Source organism: Periplaneta americana, chromosome 15 (assembly GCF_040183065.1).
Source record: "Periplaneta americana isolate PAMFEO1 chromosome 15, P.americana_PAMFEO1_priV1, whole genome shotgun sequence".
NCBI lineage: Eukaryota > Metazoa > Arthropoda > Insecta > Blattodea > Blattidae > Periplaneta > Periplaneta americana.
Genome location: NC_091131.1, coordinates 37,332,891 through 37,352,321, shown reverse-complemented (window position 1 = coordinate 37,352,321; position 19,431 = coordinate 37,332,891). Strand labels below are relative to the sequence as shown.

At 34.6% G+C, this 19,431-nt stretch overlaps 1 protein-coding gene across 4 annotated transcripts in view; it reads right to left on the bottom strand.

The window, feature by feature from the left end:
- The window catches only part of LOC138714796 (uncharacterized), a 1,282,494-nt gene that overhangs the window by 477,296 nt on the left and 785,767 nt on the right, over positions 1-19,431 (bottom strand). For all 4 annotated transcript variants that reach the window (XM_069846936.1, XM_069846933.1, XM_069846935.1 and 1 more), the window contains one exon: positions 4,380-4,435. In XM_069846936.1, the coding sequence (XP_069703037.1) occupies positions 4,380-4,435 (56 nt within the window). The remainder of the gene's footprint in view (positions 1-4,379; positions 4,436-19,431) is intronic.

The following is a 19,431-nucleotide window of genomic DNA, read 5'->3' as shown; positions in this document are numbered from 1 at the left end:
GCGAGTCTACAACAATGATCATGCTCACAGACTTAAGCAGTTGGCTTACTTACTTACTTACTTACTTACTTACAAATGGCTTTTAAGGAACCCGCAGGTTCAATGCCGCCCTCACATAAGCTCGGTCCCTATCCTGGGCAAGATTAATCTAGTCTCTAGCATCATATCCCACTTCAAATACATTTTAATATTATCCTCCCATCTACGTCTCGGTCTTCCCTCAGGTCTTTCAACTAATAATCTCTACACATTTCTGGATCCCATACATGCTACATGCCTTGACCATCTCAATCGTCTGGATTCAATGTTTCCAATTAACTTATGTTAGGTGCAGAAAACAACGTGTGCAATTCTGCATTGTGTCACTTTATCTATTACCCTGTAACTTCATCCTTCTTAGTCACAAATATTTTCCTCAGCACCTTATTCTCGAACATCCTTAGACTCTGTTCCTCTCTCAAAGTCTTACTTTCAAAACCACGGAGAATAACCGGTAATGTAACTGTTTTATAAATTATAACTTTTAGCTTTTTTGACAGCAGACTGGATGATAAAAACTTCTAAACCGAATAATAACAGGCATTTCCCATATTTATTCTGCGTTTGATTTCCTTTAGAGTTATTTATAGGCCTGTTTGTTACTGTTGGTCCAAAGTATTTGGATTTTTCCACCTTTTCAAATATAATTTCCAATTTTCGTATTTCCAATTTATACTGTGTTCTAGTCACGAGAGATAATCATATACTTCGTTTTTTCGGGGTTCACTTACAATCCTATCTCCTAACTTCCATCAAGTGAAATTCTCGCGTTTTCCACACAAACTTAAATTTCTTTAACTTCAATAAGAATTCAATAATGAATATTCGCCTATGACTTTAAGATATTTAGTACATTTAGACCTACTGTAAATAATGAAGATTTTGAAACAATAAAGCTTAACGTATATTTGCACAAAATTAGCATAATATGGGTCAGAATTTGACGAACATTCAATCTCTACCCAACGTCCAGAGTCACGTATTCATATTGATAAAACCGATGCGACAAAAATACAAACCACGAATAAAAATCTCAATACCCAGCCTATGTAACGACCTACTTGTTAGATATACTTCTAGCATGCTATTTCAACTGAAGAGTATATCCAGAGATGCTGTGATGGTGCGGCATAGAGTTGAAATACAAATCTCATTGGTAAGTGAAGAACTTTACCTTAGGCATATAGGACGAATTTGCGATATTGTTTGAGATTTAGGTGCTTAGGAAAATATTTGGAGCTAAGAGAGATGAAATGACAGGAGAATGGAGAAAGTTACACAACGCAGAACTGCACGCATTGTATTCTTCGCCTAATATAATTAGGAACATTAAATCCAGACGTTTGAGATGGGCAGGACACATAGCATGTATGGGTGAATCCAGAAATGAATATAAAGCGTTAATTCGAAGACCTGAGGGGAAAAAGACCTTTGGGGAGGTCGAAACATATATGGGAGGGTAACATTAAAATGGATTTGAGGGAGGTGGGCTATGATGATAGAGACTGGATTAATCTTGTTCAGGATAGGGACCGATGGCGGGGTTATGTGAGGGCGACAATGAACCTCCGGGTGCCTTAAAAACCATTTGTAAGTAAGTAAACAAGTAATTATTATTATTGGTATTATTAGTAGAAACAGGCAAGATATGAAATTTAATATTCTGAACCATTTCTGCGGACGGTATGAGAACAACAATTTACACGATTCATAATGTGTGGAATGGAATTAACGCCAAAACATTTCATATTTCATAATGTTTTGATGTAACTTTAATATGTTTTGAGAATCTTAATATTTTTTTATATTCTTTACCTTTTTTCCCCTCCGTTAATTATTCTATAACTATCAGTAAACTGAGCTTTCCAGATATTAAAAGGAGATAACAGAGATTTTTTTTCCAGGAAACACTTGTAAACCTCTAGCCACCCATTCGACCGATATTCCGTGATTCAGAATGGCAAGGAAAATCTCCAAATTTCCCTTCATAATCATTGAACTCATAGTCTCAATGAATTCGAGAAACCAAAACAAAATACAGTAAAATTCCTCGCAACCGGCACCCAAATAACTGGCAATACCAAAACAACCGAACTTTTGGCTGGGCAAAATAAAAAAGTTTCCTTCTGCCAGATTGCCACAGCCTAGGCCGTCAGTTTTGCCACATTATGAAGTTCGCACGGACTTTTCGAGGCTAAAATTTGTGTATTATTTGTGTTGTATGATGTGTTTCAATAAAGAAACTTCACACAGTTTTTATGTTTATTAGTTATATTCGGTCCGTCAGTGTTGCCACATTAGGAAGTTCGCACGAACATTCGTTTTAAGTGAATATTCTAACCTAAAATTAGTGTCGGCCCTATTATTTGCCTTGTATAATGTGTTTTAATAAAGAAAATCCACACAATTGTTATATTTAGTTAGGCTAGTTATGTTCAAGCCTGCAATGTTGCCACATTAGGAAGTTCGCACGAACATTCGTTTTAAGTGAATATTCTAACCTAAAATTAGTGTCGGCCCTATTATTTGCCTTGTATAATGTGTTTTAATAAAGAAAATCCACACAATTGTTATGTTTAGTTAGTTATGTTCAGGCCTGCAGTGTTGCCACATTAGGAAGTTCGCACGAACATTCGTTTTAAGTGAATATTCTAACCTAAAATTAGTGTCGGCCCTATTATTTGCCTTGTATAATGTGTTTTAATAAAGAAAATCCACACAATTGTTATGTTTAGTTAGTTATGTTCAGGCCTGCAGTGTTGACACATTAGGAAGTTCGCACGAACATTCGTTTTCAGTGAATATTCGAAACTAAAATTAGTGTATTATTTGTGTTGTGTGATGTGTTTTAATACGGAAAATCCACACCGTTTTTATGTCTATTCATTTATGAGCAAGTGATAGATAAATAATCTTGATATGGCTGCAGTTCCAACATTTGGCATCATGAAATAGGCCTACTAACTTTTTTTTTGTATATGCCAGTATTTATTCAATTATCCGGCAAAATTTCGTATCCGGAACTAGCCTGGTACCTTTGATGCCGGTTAAGAGGGATTCTTACTGTAAATGGTTTCTCTTCCACCTTTGCTCATTCTTTCTAATCCAGTGGAAATATTTCAATGTTGCCATATCTACTTATAGACGTGTAAATTACAGTTCCAAACGGGTTTCAACCGTCAATTTTACTGTCTACTTAATTTCTCCTCTTTTTGCAACTTCATCCGTTTTTCATTGTATAAAACAAACTCAGCTTACAGAAGGTGTGATTTTTTTTTGTGTTGCGACCAGTGTTGAGTCCAGCCAATGTAAGAAAATTTCTTTTTATTCTTTCTTTTCAGTATACAAATTTGAGTTGTCTAAATTTTGCATTCGTTTAAGAAACCGACGATGCTGAAAAATTGTTTACTTACGCAGATTTATTCTATTGTATTTGGTGGCATATTAAGCGTAGACAGAGTCATTAATTTCTAAAGCCTTATTTTTTAATAATGGTGAAAACCTGCTACAAATGAAGAAATTTTAGCATTGAACTATTTATTTCATATTTTGAAAAAAAAAAATCCTTTATATTGTGACGGTCTCTAATTATTACTATTATTATTCCGGTAATATTCATTCATTCATTCATTCATTCATTCATTCATTCATTCATTCATTCATTCATTCATTCATTCATTCATTCATTCATTCAATGTCTAATAAATTGATTATAGAATTATTCGTCTTCAAAGAAAACAACAAGGGAACAAACATTAGGGAACAATTTTGTAGAAAAAAACATCTTCTTTCTGGCTTCGCAATAGCGTTTCACTTCTGTGAGTGACTGTAGGCCAGGACGTATTGAAAGGAGGTATCAGTCCATCTCTGTATTAGAGTTACATATTTTGCAGGATGGTGTCTCCCTTATCCGAAAACGAAAGAGGTGTTATTTCGGTAATATCGGTGACTAAAAATGAACGCAACCTAAGACTTTCGAAACAAATTGCAATTTTCTGAAACATGCAAAGAGGAGATGAGGAAAACTAAAATATATATATATATATATATATATATATATATATATATATATATATATGAAACGGAGGCATGATAGTAGAACAGGCCACTTGCCTAATTTCCCTGACAGGAAAACTGTGACGACTTCACTTGTTAATCCTTAATTAAAAATTGTGTTCAATTTGTATCATAGTTCAAATATTTACGCCTAAGATTGATTGTTGGTAAGTTCCTATAACTCTACAAAGATTGAACCTCAAATACTATCTTGTGGATGATATGAATTTCTTTCTGTAGTCCTTTAAGGATGATTAGAAATTTATATTTTTAATATCACTTACCAAACATATTGGTGACTCTCGAAACCACTCACATCCGTACGAATATCCAAAGCGATCTAAAAAGAGAAAACAATATTTTTATTTGTTATATACAGTGAAACCTCTCATTTACGGACATCGAAGAGACGTAACAATCTGTCCGCATTTGGGAGGTGTACTTTATTGGGAGGGAGGCTCCCCAATCTAACAGCAAATATATAATATGAATTATGTAGCCTATCCCTTCACGCTTTAAATGAAATGTACTATTGTAGTTTAATTCTACTATGTAAATACAGTGTACTGCATTACAGTAAATTCTTTGCAACTTTGAACTACAGTAGATAAGACCAAAAAGGAAAAATACAGTTATGTGCCATGCAATTTTATTCTAGGTCTACAGTTATGCAGTACTGTAATTTACAGTTTTCAACTTAACCTTTACGTTCAGATGCCATGTCTCTGGAAAGAGAACAACTGATTGAAGTGAAGAAAATAATCCTACTAACCCTATCATGTGTCGAATACAATTTCACAATAGCGGAAAACTTGGACCCATCAGACAGGTTAAATTTTATGAGTTTGTTTATCCACCCGCTTCCATTTAACAAGGGGTAGCCGGCTGGGCTAGTGGTAGCCTACGAGACCCTTATTGTCTTCTTTCATGTTAAAGAATTTCTGTACAGTTCTCAAAACTAAATTTTATATTTTGTAACACATTAGGTCTTGAAATCCAAGATCTGTCCGCAGTCAGGAGGTAAAGCAAGCTTTAGGACTGTGAAACAGCTGTCCGTGTCCGTGTTTGAGAGTGTCCGTAAAAGAGAATTAAACTTACCATTATTTTTATATTATTTCAGTTGGAACATAAAAATTTGCCATTTCTTGCAACTAGTCACTTACTCATGACACTAAATTTGATTTGAAAATACAAAACAAAGTCAGTCATTACAGTCTTCAGCAATGTGGTAAACTGATTAAACAAATATTGAGCTACAAAACACGTCAAATCAAACATTTCTACCGAATAGTTTCTCTGATATTTATATTTTTATGCAGTGGTGTGGGATAAAGAAAAAATGTTTTGTCATACAAAGCGTAGACTATTATATGAAGGGTCCAGGGAAAAAAACCAGGTAAGTCACTTCTTTTTTTGTCGAGATGGAGTTTGAGGTGCCATTAGATTCTCTATGGAAAGAACTATCTTCTAGAGGTATGAAACAGGAAAAGAAACAGATTAGTCATGGGTTTATTTTCCTTCAAAAATTTTGACGAACAGGAAAAGAAGCAGGCAAGTCAACTGTTTCAGCGAAAAAAAAAAAAAATAGTTTAATGGGAAAAGTGACTTACCTGGGTTTTTTCACTGGACCCTTCATATAATGTACAGCATCTACAATTAGAATATTTTAAAAATTGTATTCAAAATTAAGCAGAAAATTTGAAATAATTATTATTCGAGAGAAAAAAAAAATGCCCAATTTTCTTCGCAATTTGACCTCTGAACAGCCTCCGGAAACCCCAGATTTACGCTTTTAGAAACATAACTTGCGAAATGTTATTATTTCTCCAACCTAACTCGGAACATCGATTATTTCTATTATACATAAATTTTATTGAACGGAAACCGCAAATTAATTTCTCTATAGAAGGAAGAAGTTTTATATGATATTTTTATTGAATTTGGTATTCCCAAGAAACTAGTTCGATTAATTAAAAAGTATCTCGGTGAAACGTACAGCAGAGTTCGTATAGGTCAGTTTCTGTCAGATGCGTTTCCAATTCACTGTTGGCTAAAGCAAGGAGATGCACTATCACCTTTACTTTTTAACTACGCTCTAGAATATGCCATTAGGAAAGTCCAGGATAACAGACAGGGTTTGGAATTGACCGGGTTACATCAGCTGCTTGTCTATGCGGATGACGTGAATATGTTAGGAGAAAATCCACAAATGATTAGAGAAAACACGGGAATTTTACTGGAAGCAAGTAAAGACATAGGTTTGGAAGTAAATCCCGAAAAGACAAAGTATATGATTATGTCTCGTGAATATTCTACGAAATGGAAATATAAAAATTGGAGATTTATCATTCGAAGAAGTGGAAAAATTCATATATCTTGGAGCAACAGTAACAAATATAAATGCCACTCGGGAGGAAATTAAACTCAGAATAAATATGGAAAATGCCTGTTATTATTCGGTTGAGAAGCTTTTGTCATCTAGTCTTCTGTCAAAAAATCTGAAAGTTAGAATTTATAAAACAGTTATATTACCGGCTATTCTGTATGGTTGCGAAACTTGGACTCTCACTTTGAGAGAGGAACAGAGATAAGGGTGTTTGAGAATAAGATTCTTAGGAAAATATTTGGGGCTAAGAGGGATGAAGTTACAGGAGAATGGAGAAAGTTACACAACACAGAACTGCACGCTTTGTATTCTTCACCTGGCATAATTAGGAACATTAAATCCAGACGTTTGAGATGGGCAGGCCATGTAGCACGTACGGGCGAATCCAGAAATGCATATAGAGTATTAGTTGGGAGATCGAAGAGAAAAAGACCATTAGGGAGGCCGAGACGTAGATGGGAATATAATATTAAAATTGATTTGAGGGAGGTGGGATATGATGATAGAGAATGGATTAATCTTGCTCAGGATAGGGACCAATGGCGGGCTTATGTGAGGGCGGCAATGAACCTCCGGGTTCCTTAAAAGCCAGTAAGTAAGCAAGTAAGTAGTAAGTAAGCATAGAAGGAAGCCAAAAGATCCAATTTTATTACTACAATTTGCCTTGAGACCGCGAATATTTGGTCTAGTTGCAAGGAAGTTGAACATTGAACCCTGAGAGGAGAACGTACCATCATTTAGAAAATTACACCCAGTAGAAACAAAGTGTGGCCGAGCTCCTTACCACATATTGCTCTTCGTTACATGTAGCCCTGGCTTATGTTTTTGCAAGCTCAAGTGAAGGGACGGGGGAGGAGGAATGATACACTGAACACAATAGAAAAGCAACGAACAACAGAAACGAAATTAACCATTTCCTCCCATATTTTCTACCTTATATTGTCATAAATTTCACTAAAGTATAACATAAATACTGTAAAATCCTTTTATAACATCTGCGTTATATAATATTTCCAGGAGGACCCAAAATTAACAGTAAGAATGCCCCTTTTATATATGCTAACCGTAAACAGGTTTAACAAACGGGTTGCAGACACTCCCCTATTCAATGTTTCATCTTCTGGAATATAAGAAGTTAATGTTACACCAGAATTAAAATTGTTCATAGATAATTATTATTAAACTAAGCTGTATCACTAGTGGTAACGTACCCGACTATAAGTTCAGCAGACGCGGGTGCGATTCCCATTCAGGATCAGCTTTTATTTTCTGCTCACTGAAAATGGGCAATAATATTTACTATTTCTTTATTTATTTATTTATTTATTTATTTGTTCGTTCGTTCGTTCGTTCATTCATTCATTCATTCATTCATTCATTCATTCATTCATTCATCCATTTATTTATTTATTTATTTATTTATTCTGGCCTACTTAAGGTCATCAGGCCTTCTCTTCCACACTACCAGAAATACAAATTACACAATAATAGAAATAAAAAGAAAAAAATGGCACTATAAACAAAGTAACTTACTTGCTTACAAATGGCTTTTAAGAAAGCCCCAGGGTTCATTGCTGCCCTCACATAATCCCGCCATCGTTCCCTATCCTGTGCAAGATTAATCCACTATCTATCATAATATCCCACTTCTCTCAAATCCATATTAATATTATCGTCCCATCAACGTCTCGGCCTCCCCAAAGGTCTTTCTCCCTTCGGTCTCCCAACTAACACTCTATATGCATTTCTGGATTCGCCCATACGTGCTACATGCCCTGCCCATCTCAAACGTCTGGATTTAATGTTCCTAATAATTTCAGGTGAAGAATACAATCCGTGCAGTTCTGTGTTGTGTAACTTTCTCCATTCTCCTGTAACTTCAACCCTCTTAGCCCCATATGTTTTCCTAAGAACCATATTCTCAAACACCCTTAATCTCTGTTCCTCTCTCAAAGTGAGAGTCCAAGTTTCACAACCATGTAGAACAACCGGTAATATAACTGTTACATGAATTCTATCTTTCACATTTTTTGACAGCAGACGAGATGAAAAGCGCTTCTCAACCGAATAATAACAGACATTTGTCATAAAGGTGTAATTTATATTTGTTACTGTTGCTCCAAGATATTTGAATTTTTCCACCTCTTCGAAGGATGAATTTCCAATTTTTATATTACCATTTCGTACAATATTCTGGTCACGAGACATAATCATATACTTTGCCTTTTCGGGATTCACTTCCAAACCTATCGCTCTACTTGTTTCAAGTAAAATTTCTGTGTTTTCCCTAATCTTTTGTGGATTTTCTCCTAACCTATTCACGTCATCCACATAGACAAGAAGCTGATGTAACCCGTTCAATTTCAAAGCATGACTGTTATCCTGAACTTTCCTAATGGCATATTCTAGAGCGAAGTTAAAAAGTAAAAGTGATAGTGCATCTCCTTGCTTTAACCCGCAGTGAATTGGAAAAGCATCATATAGAAACTGGCCTATACGGACTTTTCTGTAAGTTTCACTGAAACAAATTTTAATTAATGGAATTAGTTTCTTGGGAGTACCAAATACAATAAGAATATTATATAAAACTTCTCTCTTAACCGAGTCATATGGCTTTTTTTGAAATCTATGTATAACTGATATACTGTACCCTTATACTCCCATTTTTTCTCCAATATCTGTCGAATACAAGAAATCTGATCAATAGTCGATTTATTACGCCTAAAACCACAATGATGATCCCCAATAATTTCATCTACGTATGGAGTTAATCTTCTCAAAAGAATATTGGACAACATTTTGTACGACGTCAACAGAAGTGATATTCCTCGATAAACAAATTAAAGTCACACAAAAATTCACACAGTTTGCAGGCATATAGACTTTAGATGAATGAATAAGTATGATAATAATAATAATAATAATAATAATAATAATAATAATAATAATATTTACTTACAAATGGTTTTTAAAACTTGGAACAAATATTGTATAGCAAACGAATGTGTGTGTGTGTGTGTGTGTGTGTGTGTGTGTGTGTCTAATACCTACCCACTTCACTCTAAGTGATTGAGGTTCCGCATACTGTGGATAGATGGCAGGACTGTGACTCATTTTCAAATTGCTTACAACTTCGGCGGGCCACGTTTTGCATGATGTGTAATAGTTATTTATGATACAAGACCATTATGTATAACTTAACATGCGAGCATGGAATTTAATTAAACAAGAGACAGCGAATTTACTTATCCATGTTAGCATTTTGAATTCTTATAACGGTCGTGTATTGTACAACGTTTTATGGTATTTTGAATCGTATAGCTGAAGAAGAAATAAACTAATAAATTGTATTTTCCATGTTGTTGGAACAGAAATTATTGAGAATTTGTTGATAAAATAACAATTGAAAATCGTCTTAATCAGTTACTATGGTAGACAACACGTCATAATCGGTTACTATGGTAGGAAAATAAAACAAAATACCATATAGCTATTTACATGTAAAATAAAAGGTGCTAGCCCGTTAAGTCGTACTTTACTTACATAGATGCACCTCTGTTCAACAATCTTTACGATTCAAAATACCGTAAACAGATTTTATACGCTCGTGGAAATTGTCTCTAAATTTCAACACGCGAATGAAATCTAATTTTACTCTCTTATGCTATAAATTATAATTAGCCTATTTAAATTACATTCAATTATTTACAAATAATTATAAATTATTTTTCAGAGTTTAGTAACAATGCATATAGGGTGTCATTTGAGAGGTCGGAAGGAAAAAGACCTTTGGGGATGCCGAGATGTAGATGGGAGAATAATATAAAAATGGATTTGGGAATGGAAGTGGTATATGATGATAGAGACTGTAGTAATCTTGCTCAGGATAGGGACCGATGGCGGGCTTATGTGAGGGCGGCAATGAACCTCCGAGTTCCTTGAAAGTCATTTGTAAATAAGTAAGCAAATAAATAAGCAAGTAAGTAAGGTAACATATCCGAAATTGAATTAATTTTTTTTTCTGAAATTGAGGTTAGCTTTCCCGAAATTAAAACTAACTTGTCCGAAACTGAGATTAGTTTTTTCTGAAATTTAGGTGAAAAATTATATACTTTCCACAATAAAAAGTAAAAACAATTGGCAAACTTAGTAACAACTCTATTGGCCGGTTTTTCCAAGTATTGTTAGAAAATTTAACGACTGTTATACTCTAAAAAATTTGTTAATTAATAAAATTGTATGTTTTCAACACCAGTTTGGTTTAACAGATTGTTAACAGTTTGTTAATTTTAAATGTACGATTTCTTACAGTTAACTCGTTTAACAGTTAGTTACATATGGCCGATGTCTCCACAGCTGTTCGAACAGAAGTTGCGAAATTAATATTTTGTGTCTCTCTGTAGGGAATGTTTAGCATATGACTGGTAATATAACATTTAAAAAATACTTTGGACTGTTTAAATACATCAGTGTTATTTTATTTCTATCGTATTTCGTATCCATAATAGCAATGAGGAAAAATAACCTTACTTTGTAATTATTATTCAGCACGTCACCTACAACTTTCATTTGTCAACTGTTTGTTTATGGAGCGTGGCCTACTATAACAGGTTGTCATTTTATGCAAATTTCATGACTCACTCTGTAATATAGAATTTAAAGATTAATTTTAGCCAATCAAAAATTGTCTTACATGTGTAGAATCATTACCAACTGCTGTTGAGTAGTTAAAATAGTGCTAACAGACGTTATAGTTAAGTGTTGGTTATCTTAAACAAAATTATGTTGAACAAATGGAAAATACATTAACAAAGCGTTAACTATAAACAGATTGTTAATTTAACATTCGTTAAGCAAAATGAAACATTACTTGGACAAACTGGCTATATGTCTTAAGTAAAATAATGCGTTAATGACTTGGTTTATTTAACACAGTTTCCTATGAATGCAGTTTGTTGCTATGATACAAGGTCTTCGCCGTCAAGTTTTATACATGCGGAAAGCGATCCCATGCAGTGTGGCACGACACTGATCAGGAGAAAATAACGAAACAAGAAGAAGAACAAGGGGGCCGAGATTTTCCGAGAAACGGCAACAAACTTGATGTTACAAGCAACCATATTTCAATGTCGAGTCTACGGATTCGTCTGTTCATCTTCTTCACCCTGCTTCTTCTTCTTCTTCCTTCCTCTTCTTTCTGCTGAATCTTACGGCAATTTCTCCAACACTGAATTTTCGTACAGAGATTTTCTCACGTCTACTTTTCAAGCGAACGCATTTTCCTCATTCCGTGCTTCATTCGAGGGAACAAAAAGCGATTAAGAGGCAGGGAGAACTTTCTGAGAAATTATAGTAACACATCCTCTTATGTTACACACATTCGCCTATTAATAAATGAGTAATTGAAAGACCAGCATATAACTTAGAGTGGATATACACATTTAAATATCTGAGCTTACTCATTATAGAAGATGACCTGATGTAGGTTGACCAGAGGCCCTCTTTTGTCCGGACATGTCATCCTTTTTAGTCCTTTTCCGGCGTCCGGAAGTCCCCAGTACATTCAATGCAAATGTTCCTATTATATAGGTACTATGTTGAAAAGTGATTAAATGTTTTTAGTAGGTTATTTTACGACATTTTATCAACATTTAAGGGTTATTTATCGTCTGAATGAGATGAACGTGATAATGCCGGTGAAATGAGTCTGGGGTCCAGCACCGAAAGTTACCCAGCATTTGTCCATATTGGGTTGAGGGAAAACACAGGGAAAAACCTCAACCAGGTAACTTGCTCCGACCGGGAATCGAACCCGGGCCACCTGGTTTCGCGGCCAGACGCGCCAACCGTTACTCCACAGGTGTGGACGATGAAGTGTTTGTAGTCTTATTGTACAGTAGTGCCAAAAAAGAAAACCGGACCGACCCTTGTAGCTGATTTCAGAGCCTTGTTCACTCCAGAGCACGATAGACTGGTAACTAAACTTTTGTGGTTCGAATCCTGCCTGGGAAGGAAACTTTTATTTGTTCGTTATTCAAATTTATTCCCAATACTTTTCGATTGCTGGTAAAATTCATGTTCTGTGGATTATAAGTTAATTAAGTAATAAAATGTCGCTGCAATCGAGAAGTATTGGGAATAAATTTGAATAATGAACTAAAAAAAAAAATTCCTTCCCAGGCAGGATTCGAACCACGAAAGTCTTAGTTACCAGTCTATCGTGCTCTGGAGTGAACAAGGCTCTGAAATGAGCTACAAGGGTCGGTCCGATTTTTTTTGCCACTATTGTACATATTCAATTAATTAAACAGTTATTGAGGTCAATTTTTGACTCTCTCTCTCGTACATATTTTGTCTTCTTTTTTCGAACAATGTCCTCCTTTTTAAGCTTTATGTCCTCTTTTTTTTTTACCGATGTGAATCTGGTCAACCTAACCTGATGTCATAAAAATAAAATAGAGTCATAATACTTACTTACTGACTTTTAAGGAACCCGGAGGTTCATTGCCGCCCTCACATAAGTCCGCCATTGGTCCCTATCATGAGCAAGATTAATCTAGTCCCTACCATCATATCCCACCTCCCTCAATTCCATTTTAATATTATCTTCCCATCTACGTCTCGGCCTCTCCAAAGGTCTTTTCCCCTCTGGCCTCCCAACTAACACTCTATATGCATTTCTGGATTCGCCCACACGTGCTACATGTCCTGTCCATCTCAAACGTCTGGATTTAATGTTCCTAATTATGTCAGGTGAGGATACAATGCGTGCAGTTCTGTGTTGTGTAACTTTCTCCACTCTCCTGTAACTTCATCCCTCTTATCCCCAAATATTTTCCTAAGAACCTTATTCTCAAACACCCTTAATCTCTGTTCCCCTCTCAAAGTGATAGTCCAAGTTTCACAGCCATACAGAACAACTGGAAATATTACTGTTTTATAAATTCTAACTTTCAGACTTTTTGACAGCAGACTAGATGACAAAAGCCTCTCAACCGAATAATAACAGGCATTTCCCATATTTATTCCGCGTTTAATTTCCTCCCGAGTTTCATTTAGATTGTTACTGTTGCTCCAAGATATTTGAATTTTTCCACCTCTTCGAAGGATAGATCTCCAACTTTTATAGTTCCATTTCGTACAATAGTCTTTTCGGGATTTACTTCCAACCCTAACTAGAGTCATAATAAATTAATTATTAGACATGTTTGCTCATTATACTTTCGTCACCATCATGTGCATACAGATTAGACAGTTCTGCTTGTTCCATTTCCAGATCACATTAAATACATTTAAAAATGGTCAATCCATCGTCGTCTAGGCCACCTAACGTTTCCTCTTTGGTTTATAATCATTACAATATGTGGCCTCAGTGGTATTCGATCGCGGTCCATTCTAAGCACATAAACATGCCTTCTGTTTATATAGGGTGCTTATTCCTTGAATAAAGTACAATATAAAAGATCTATTACCATATTAGTCCCAAGTGAATATTTTCTCAGAATGTTCTCCTAAATGTTAACACTGTTTTACTCGAGAAGCAATATCCCTACAATTCTGATTTTTATTATTATCACTAGCCGTACCCGTGCGCTCCGCTGCACCTGTTAGAAATAAATATAAAGTAATTACATAATTAAAATAGGACGTTTGATCCAGGGAACAACTTTTACAACAGCGCAAGATAATCTGCTTCGCTCATTACCCAATTTTTTTTGCCATGCATTTATTGCATATATATTTCATGTATTTTAACACGATTCAATTAAGCATAGTTAAAATTTGAATTCTAAAATAATGGATTGCTAAGCTAACGTACTATTACTGCATACTAAATCAATACACTCTCGTTGTTCGTTAATTCTCTGAGATTAAAATGACTGTACATAAATATTATTTAAAAAAATACAGAAAACGAATGTACAAAATAGCCTATCAAATTTTCTGTGCATAAGAACTATTTTAATCTTACCTGTCCTCGATTTACTCACAAGTTACTGTAATAACATTATAGCATTATGTCCATCTAGAGAAACTACACTTTCCAATGGTGAAATAATAATTAATTATACAAATCGGTTAATTTAGCTTCTGATATTACTTCATACAAACACAGAAACATTCTCTGTAGGCAATGTTTAATAGCTTTCGATTGTTGATGTCCAAGGCCCCTGTTTCGATTGTTGTTGTCCAAGGCCCCTTATAGACGAAGTCATTTGTTCTTAATTCATTGCACCGTCTTAGATGGCGTTATTTTAATTTTAAAACTCATTTATCTCATTAAATATCAGTCCTATCAAAATTTTGTAAAGGATAAAACTTATCAGAAATTAGTTTTAAAGAAACTTCTGTTATGTAACATTTTTCACAAAAATCAATAATAAGCGAGATATTTCGATTTATTTAATTCAGGCCTCCTTATAACCCCACTTTTAAATAAAGTATTTTGAATGCAATATAGCCTAAAATCTAAGTTACAACGAACTTAATTTATATTCCAATTTTCATATAAATCGGTTCAGCCATTATAGCGTGAAAAGGTAACAAACATACAGACAGACATACAAAACAAAAATTTAAAAAATGCGATTTTCGGTTTCAGGGTGGTTAATTACATATGTTAGGACGAATTATTTTTGGAAAATCGAAAATTACCAGAAAAATTTCGGCTACAGCTTTATTATTAGTATAGATTAGAGAACTGATAGGGAACGATTTATCTATCGATAATGAAACTAGCGAATGGTGAGTTCATATTTTGGTGAAATGAATCCGAAAATACGTCATTAAAATAGTTGACATCTATCTAAAAAAAAAAACATGTAGTGAAGAAAACGGTATTCGAACTCACATCACAGATCCATTGCTAGCGATGGCTTACAGGCCTACTGAAATGTTCTTATAAGATGTATGAAACTAGCCTACAGACTATTACATAATAGTGTGATTAAGTCTGAATAAAGTGGTTGAAGGTGATACCCCCAAAATTTCCTGGAGGGACGTGTATACATGTTTAACCAGACAGACGTATTAGCAGTCGTTGGAGAACGTCCTGTCAAGATGGAAATGAGATCATAACAAGATCTGATGAGAAAATGAGTTAAAATAGATATATCTTTAAGCAGGGTAATGTTAGGCAAATAAGAAAGTTAAGCTTGTGACAGCACATACACACTCATACTACTTATTTTGTGGCTTTTAAGGAACCCTGAGGTTCATTGCCGCCCTTACATAAGCCTGCCATTGGTCCCTATCCTGAGCAAGATTAATCCATTCTCTATCATCATATCTCACCTCCCTCAAATCCATTTTAATATTATCCTCCCATCTACGTCTCGGTCTCCCTAAAGGTCTTTTTCCCTCCGGCCTCCCAACTAACACTCTATATGCATTTGTGTATTCGCCCATACGTGCTACATGCCCTGCCCATCTCAAACGTCTGGATTTAATGTTCCTAATTATGTCAGGTGAAGAATACAATGCGTGCAGTTCTGTGTTGTGTAACTTTCTCCATTCTCCTGTAAATTCATCCCTCTTAGCCCCAAATATTTTCCTAAGCACCTTATTCTCAAACACCCTTAACCTGTGTTCCTCTCTCAAAGCGAGAGTCCAAGTTTCACAACCATACAGAACGACCAACCCCCAAGGTGGAGGACCATCCCTCATTGGCTGTCCGCGACTGCTTATTCAATATATTCACAGCTTCTCTACATATCTGGAGGCCGTCTCCTTGATGTGTGAAATGGACACACAAAATAAAATATGATGTTGTGTTAAAAAGAGTGGATGAACAAATAACAATGCAGAAACTGATCAGGAAGAGAAAACGAAATTGGTTGGATCACTGGCTAAGAAGAAACTGCCCACTGGAGGATGCACTTGAAGAAGTGGTGAACGGAAGAAAAGTTCGGAGCAGAAGATGATGCCAGATGATAGATAACATCAAGATATATGGACCGTATGCAGAGACAAAAAGGAAGGCAGAAAATAAGAAAGATTGGAGAATGCAACTGTGATAAAGACAATGGATGGGACATTGTTTGGCTCATTTCGAGCATTATGTTTTGCTATTAGATATATAAAAGAGATAGTAAATAGCAACACATTAAAAAAAATATATTCATATTTCCACTCGGTAATAAGTTTTGAAATGATATTCTGGGGAAATTTTACATATAGTAACAGTATATTCTACAGCATATACTACAAAAAAGAATAATAGTAGGGCCTAGGTGCCAAATCTAGAGAATCGTGTAGGACCGTTTTTAAAAAACTACGAATAATGCCCATGGCTTGTCAGTATATTTGTTCTTTGAAAACCCTTTCTTGTATGTAATCGTCAGAACTTCGTAACTAATTCAATAGTTCATAGCATAAACACTCGTCAAAAAATAACATTGATATTCCATCGGCAAGTCGTGCTGTCAGAAAGGAGTGCGTTATATGGCAGTAAAAGTTTTAATAGTCTCCCTATGGGTATGAAAAATAAACTCGAAACATAAAATTGTTCAAGGCCAAATTAAAGAAGTACCTAATTTCTCACGCATTCTATTCTGTAAGTGAATTTATGACATTGAAAAATACTGCATGAATATTTCGTCTTGTATTAATATCGATACTAACCCCTTGTGTTATACTGGTATATTGTAAAACTCTTCTATAGTTATTTCAACTAGTCTGTGATATGATTGAGAGTTTGTAGTACTATTAAGATTTTTTTGACATGTTCATATTGTAGCTGTGAAGCGATGTACGAATACCATGGGATGTAAATAAATACAATAAAATAGAATCTGTTTTAAGGTTAGTAGTATTAGTTAGAAATAGTATTTTGTTAGTTTTATGGCCTACTTAACACTATCTTACATGCTTATTTGTCTCAAGTTTTAAATCTATGAAACAAATTTAATAATAGTATAAAAAAAAAACGAAACAAGTGAATGTGTAAAATTTCTACACATTCATACCTAAAATGTAGGTTAAGGTTGCGTATATCGCACCACTTTAGCATTTTTAATTTTTATTGAACAATACAATTTTATTTTCTGCATTCCTTTACAGAAATACATTCCCAGAACATTTACCTTTCATGTAAAAAAGAATTCTTGAATTTGATTTAATATTTTTGAAGTAGAATCACATTTTCGAAACACTTGTCAGTGGTGCCATTTAGGCAATTAGTTTCCTAAATAGCACCTGCGGTTTCTTAAATCGCACCTCTTTAACTGCTGGGAACAGGATGAAGGAAAGATTTTAATATTGAACATATTGAAGAGTATTTAATATGAATAATGTAATAAATTAAAATTGTAAGTTTATTGAAATTAATGAAAGAGAGTAACGCATCTTCAAATGAAATTGAAAAAATAGAGCATAAATTACCTAACATTTAAATTTCCTGAATGCGTTTTTTATTGTTACACATTTTCCATGTGCTTCATCAGACAGTTCAAACTGTAAACTGCGTCACCTTTTCTCCACGATTATCTCGAAGCCACCTAAGAACTGCTTCATGATTTAGCTGTCTGAAATGGTTTGAAGATAGAAACATCTAAAGGCTGGGCCTCTGAGTATTATGACGAGGAAGCTGAAATAGGAGCACATCATTTTCCCGAGATAATCTAGCTTCTAAATTTTTGGAATGGTTCGTATAGGTAGACATGCAGAAGCAGCATTTTTTTTCCTTTGGCGGGTTTGAGTGGCAAATAAAATGTCTGAGCTATTCGACAAATAGTTCACTGTTGATGTAACCTGAATCAGAGCAAACAAATAACGATCCTGGAAGAACACCAGCTGATAATGTAGGATGCACTGTTTGACGTTTAAAAATTTTCATAGGTAGCACAAAATATCTGGTGCGCTTGTACAACACACACTTATTGTATTAACGCCCTTTTCACCACTTGATATTGCACCCACATGATGCATTCCTCGTTCAGTTAAAATTTTTGGACCTTCTTTTGTACGGCTAGAATAAATTGCTACAATTGCTCATATCGCACCGGTGCGAATTAGGCACCTACAAAGTGGTGCGAATTAAGAAACTACGTCATAAGTTATTATTTCCTTCATTCTAGCCTATAATCACCACATGTTCGAAAATCCTACTAAGTTAAATGTTCTTTAATATTTCTTTTAACCAATAACATCTTAAGATTATGGATTCCTTTGCATAAAAATCCGTTATTTAGTTACAAAATGTTAGCTAAATATACATCCACCTGAGCGATTATATTAAATACTCTATCACCACGTTGCTAGCACAAAGAAGTGGTAGAAATCAAGTGACATGGTGGAAGTTCATATGGTAGATTGTAACAATACCACTAGATGCTACACTACTACAGTGACTTGTTTTAAACTAGCAGTGGTGCCATTTGGGAAGCGGTGCGATTTATGCTACTCTACCCTAATAGAGATTCGGAATATGTAAGAGTTAAAATATTGTGTCATTTAAAAATGTGAAATGTGATACAGGTTTTAAGAAGATAAAAAGTAAAAACATATAAGGAATATATAAATAATATGACGAAGACATAAAGACTCTGAAAAAATATAAAAAATACGCGGAAGCTATAAAAAATGTGACGAAAATATGATCATTATGAAGAAGATATGAAGAATGTGAGGAAGATCTAAGGGAGGAGAAAATGTCAAAGAATAAGAGGAAGATATAAAATTGAAGAATATTTAAAGATATTGAGGAAGATATAAAGACGATGAGGAATTTGTGGAATATAAAAAGGAATGTGAAGAAGTCATTAAGGATTTGACTGTAAGGAAGTTATGGAAAGGCAAAATATATACAGTGAATCAAATAGGAAGAGTGTACGAAATCAATGAAGAAGGTAAGAAGATCCAAAGAATACAGGTGACAAAGATATAAACAAGGTGAGAAAGAAGTCAAGTAAACGGAGATATGTAGAACCTACAGAAGATAAAGAATTTTA